This window comes from Candoia aspera, chromosome 13 (genome assembly GCF_035149785.1).
Source record: "Candoia aspera isolate rCanAsp1 chromosome 13, rCanAsp1.hap2, whole genome shotgun sequence".
NCBI classification, from domain to species: Eukaryota; Metazoa; Chordata; class Lepidosauria; order Squamata; family Boidae; genus Candoia; species Candoia aspera.
Window position 1 is genome coordinate 5,175,602 of NC_086165.1, and position 4,940 is coordinate 5,180,541.

General features: G+C 65.1%; 1 protein-coding gene across 1 annotated transcript; it reads left to right on the plus strand.

The window, feature by feature from the left end:
• Nucleotides 1-1,743: 1,743 nt before the first annotated feature.
• LOC134504901 (immunoglobulin superfamily containing leucine-rich repeat protein 2-like) lies at nucleotides 1,744-4,631 on the plus strand. The gene has a single exon (XM_063314336.1). It carries the CDS (start codon nucleotides 1,744-1,746, stop codon nucleotides 3,889-3,891), a length of 2,148 nt encoding a protein of 715 aa, XP_063170406.1. The 3' UTR covers nucleotides 3,892-4,631.
• The last annotated feature ends 309 nt before the right edge of the window (nucleotides 4,632-4,940 follow it).

Consider the following 4,940-nt stretch of genomic DNA (forward strand, 5'->3'; position numbering starts at 1 on the left):
GGGCGGGAAGGGCCCGGGGTCTTGGAGAGATCTTGACATGCTGAATATTGTATGGCTTCGCTGGGGAGGGGGCTGCGATTTCCACACCCACTGAAGAAAGGGGAGGTGGGTGGGCGGCCGAGCTGGGCGCGTCTGCGGGCGCCTCGGCTGCGCGCTCAGGCTCTCCAGCCTCTGCGGAGCTAAGGTGAGGCTGTTCCAAAGGGGTGGGGTGGGGGGCGCTGAGCGAAAGGCGCGGGAGGGGGCGAGGCCCGCTCGGGCGTTCTAGGGAAAATCCGGGACTCGGGAAGCCGCTCCCATCCCGGGGGCCAATCTCATCCCGAAGGAAGGAAGGAAGGAAGGAAGGAAGGAAGGAAGGAAGGAAGGACCCGCGGCGACCGCTCGTCCCGGCTGGGGCGGCGCGACCCGCGACCTCAGTCCCATGCCTGGAGTTCCGCAGGGCTCCTCCGCCCCCCGAAGGCAACACTCTCGGAGCCGCCGGTGAAGCGGTAAGGGGGCTGGCTGGAGTGGAGACGGGCTCCGGGGAGGCGGGGGCGTCGGGAGCCGGTAGCAACTTGTCGGCGCACGGAACAGCCCCCCTCGCCCGCCAGGGAAGCTCCCCCCCGGCGGATCCCGGTTTGCCTGGGGTGGGGGGGCTCAAGCCAGGCGGGGAGCGACCCCTGACTGTATCTGGGCAAGGGGAAGCCGACTGGCTTCAAGGAAGCGGGAGCGGGTCCCTGCAATCGGAGGAACCCGTCAGCCGGGGGCTGCTCTGGGCGGTTGGCTGGTGGCGAGTCCAGGCGTCTCGGGAGAGCGCGGGGGCTCGGCGGGCCAGCGGGGGCTCCGACTTGTTTGGGGCTGGGTCGGGATCAGCCCAGCCAACGCCCGCGCTGGCAAGCGCAGTTTATATCTCAGCCTAAAGGGTGGCATTGAAGAAACCGGGGCTTAGCGAGCTGTGTTGACCAAGTCCCTGAAAGGGAGGGAGGACTGGACGGACGGATAAGCTTGTGGGGAGGAGCGGCTTGTGTCCCACCCCGGCAAACCTTTCCGGTGGCGCCTGCCAAACGAGAGAGCACGGGGGGCGGGAGGGCGAGGCTAAGGGGAAAACTCCCGGGACAGAGAGGCATGGAGAAAGCCGCTTGGCCGTTGACAAGGTCCTTCTCCGCTGGGAACCGAGACCAAAAGCGGGGGAGGCTCCGTTCTCAGATTCGGAGTAAGTTCTCTCCGGTCTCCCCTGGCGAAAGATCAGACTCGAGCGGGTTAGGAGAGAAAAAGGAGGAAGGCAGGCAATATCGGGTGGGCAGACTACATCTGCGCCACCAGCTGACCTCTCCAGCCAAAGGCGTGTCGACCTTCGGTGTCGTGGGAACCCGGCACAGATGGTTAGTTAGCGGTTCTCTGGCAAGCCCCGATGACCCGTGTGGAAACCCGGCTGGCCAACGCAGCCGGTATGATGGCCTCCAATTGTGGCGCTTCTTCTGGCTGCGGATGATGGGGGTGGTAGTGCAAGTCTGTTGATGGTAATGCAAGTGTCCGTCGCCCTCAGCATGGAATATCGGGGTGCAGTTCCACTATCTGGGGATGATGGAAGCAGCTAACCCTCCCAATGCAGATGGCACGCCCCTGGTTGGGAGGAAAGCGGGCGGGGGTGTCTGCTCCAGGGTTGAGTGTTTTCTCCTTCCCAAGAGCCCTGGAAGGGGCTGGGGATCCTGGGGGGCGCGCGTCTCTCAGCCTCTCTCTCTTTCTTCCCGCCTCCGCAGGGCCAGGATGGTGGCGACGGCGCTGCTGCGCGCCTGGCTGGCGGCCTCGGCTTTGTGCTGGGCGCCCAGCGCCGGCTGCCCGGAGCCGTGCGCCTGCGTGGACAAATACGCGCAACAGTTCGCGGACTGCGCCTACAAAGACCTGCAGACAGTGCCGTCGGGGCTGCCTTCCAACGTGACGACGCTGAGCCTCTCGGCCAACAAGATCGCGGCGCTGGCCCGGGGTTCCTTCGCCGAGGTCACCCAGGTCACCTCGCTCTGGCTGGCCCATAACCAGATCCGCGCCGTGGAAGAAGGCACGCTGGCCGTGCTGGGCCAGCTGAAGAACCTGGACGTCAGCCACAACCAGATAGCCGACTTCCCCTGGGCCGACCTGCGCAACCTCAGCGCCCTGCAGCTGCTCAAAATGAACAACAACCGCATGGCCCACCTGCCGGGCGGCGCCTTCCAGGCCCTGCGCGACCTGCGCTCCCTGCGCATCAACAACAACCTCTTCAGCGGCCTGGCCGAGGGGACCTTCGACCCGCTCACCTCGCTCTCTCACCTGCAGATCTACAACAACCCCTTCAACTGCAGCTGCCAGCTCATGTGGCTGAAGAACTGGACCGAGCACACCCTGATCTCCATCCCGGAGAGGGAGGCCATCAGCTGCGCCGCGCCCGAGGCCTGGAAGGGCCGGCCGCTGGCCAGCGTCCCCTACCTGCGGTGCTCCGCTCCCGCCGTGCGCCTGAGCTCCCAGCCGGATCTGCAGAGCCTCGCCTACGGCCTCGCCCTGGCCTTGCACTGCCACGCCGAGGGGGTCCCGCGGCCCCAGCTCACCTGGAGGATCCAAGCCTCGGGCCAGACGCTGGAGATCGCGGGCGGCGAGGCCGACGGCCAGAATGCCCTGCCCCCGGAGGGCGCGGCCGGCGCCGGAGAGGGGCAGAGCTTCCGCGCCTTCCCCAACGGCACCCTGCTGCTCCCTCACCTGGGCAAGAAGGAGGAGGGCACCTACACCTGCCTGGCCGCCAACGAGATGGGCAGCAGCCACGGCTCGCTCCGCGTGGCCCTGGCCGACGCCGCCCCCAAGGACCCCGGCGGCGGCCCCAGGGCCGAGGCCAAGGCACCGCCCGGCGAGCGCAAGGCGGCCAAGAACAGCGTGATGAAGCCCGAGGAGAGGCGCAAGCTGCTCTCGCCGCCGGACCCGGACGCACCGCGCGATCCTGACGCGCCCGGCGGCGGCGGCGGCGAGGCAGGGCCCGACGGCTCCGACCTGGGGGCCGACACGCCCTCTCACCCGTCCGGCTTCGAGCCTCGTTGCGGCGGGGGCGGCAGCTCGGGCCAGCTGCCGCGCTACGTCTCCAACCACGCGTTCAACCAGAGCTCCGAGCTGAAGCCGCAGAGATTCGAGCTGGGCGTCATCGCCCTGGACGTCTCGGAGCGCGAAGCCAAGGTGCAGATCACGCCCTTCTCCGCCCGGGAGAAGGGCCAGCTGCGCCGGCTCTACCTGTGCCAGGAGAGCCGCCGCGGGGCCCCGCCGGCGTTGGTGCAGTGGTCGCAGGTCGAGGAGGGCCTGAACGCCTACTGGTTCCGAGGCCTGGTCCCGGGCACCAACTACTCGGTCTGCCTGACCTTCGCGGGCGAGGAGTGCCAGGTGCAGGTGGTTTTCAGCACCAAGAAGGAGGTGCCCTCGCTGCTCATCATTGTGGTGGTCAGCGCCTTCCTCCTGGCCCTGGCCACCCTCCCGCTGCTGGGCGCCACCTGCTGCCACCTGCTCTCCAAGTACCAGGGCAAGACCTACCGGCTCATCCTGCGGGCGCAGAACCGCGCGGACCAGATGGAGAAGCACATGGCAGCCGACTTCGACCCCCGGGCGTCCTACCTGGAGTCGGAGAAGAACTACCAGCCCAGTGAGGTGGGCCGGGGGGAGCTGGAAGAGGAGGAGGAGGACGACGAGGACGAGGAAGAGGAGGGGAGGGCCAGCGAAGCGGGCGGCGGAGGGCAGCTGCCCAGGGACCCCAGCGTGGCGGCCGGCTCCATTGCGGAGTCCCACTCCAAAGCCAACCAGGAGGAATTCGAAGGGGGCTCCGAATACAGTGACCGCCTTCCCCTCGGGGCCGAGGCGGTCACCATCTCCCAGGAAATCAACGGCAACTACAAGCCCCCGCCACGCTGAGCTGGCCCAGGCGGCGCCCCGCCCGAACCTCGGAGGCGCTCGCGCCTTTCCGGACCCGCCGTTCCGACCAGCTGTGGTTGGGAAGGGTCCCCCCTTGGTAAGGGGTGGATATTTGGATTTCAGCGTATGCTGGTTTTGATTGGGGTCGGGGGGTTGGAGGGGTGGTGGTCGGTGGTTTTCTCCCTAGCTCTTTCTTAGGGGGGCTGACCTAATCGGACAACTTGTAGAGGTAAGCGGTGGAGAAATTCCTTCCCCACCCCGATTGTGAAGTCGGAATTACATATGCACCAAACGTAAGCGTTGGCCACGCGTCTCCCCTCCTTTCCCCTCATTCTCGTTGAATCTTTGTCAAAATCGAAATGTAAGGTTCGAGCAGAAGCCGGGCGTGGGTGCGCAGCGGATGTCTGAAACGTTGGCGTTCCTAGAGGTGGGCGCGTCCGTTTCCTTTCAGGAGGTCGCGGTTGCTGGACAGCTCCCGCCCTTTGTCCCCGCTGGCGAACCGCCCGGACGAACTGCCTTGCCTTCCCACCCCGTGTTGGGTGCGGCAAGTTGGTCGTGAGGACGACACCCGGGTCAGGTTCGCTGCTCGGCAGCCGACCCACGAAGGTCCAACCGAAGGAACAGGTTTCCTCCGACCGTGTGAATAATATTGGAGCCCGTGCTGTAGAAACGTGTCAATGTATTTGTGTGCATTTGGACCGCTGGTGGACTCATTCAGTCGAGTAAACAGGCCGTGTTTAGCCCCTGTCGTGTATTTTCCCTCCCCGGCCCCCGCCTGAAGCATTTCCCTCACGAGGATCCGTGTTTCCTAAATGTTTATTCGGTAGAATAGTTGCTTAGAGAAACTTTCCTGCCCTGGCTGGTATTTAGGTGGCGTTAAAGGCACAGAAAGGAAAAGGAAAATATCGGCGGGTCTGGCTGTTGATTCTGGGAGCGAGATAGTTCTTTGCATCCGGTGAAAATGTGGTTTTATTCGAATTAGCGGGATATAGTTTTAGACTTTTGCCAAGGAAAACAACGCTACAAAAATGCAAAGAGAACAGCAGATC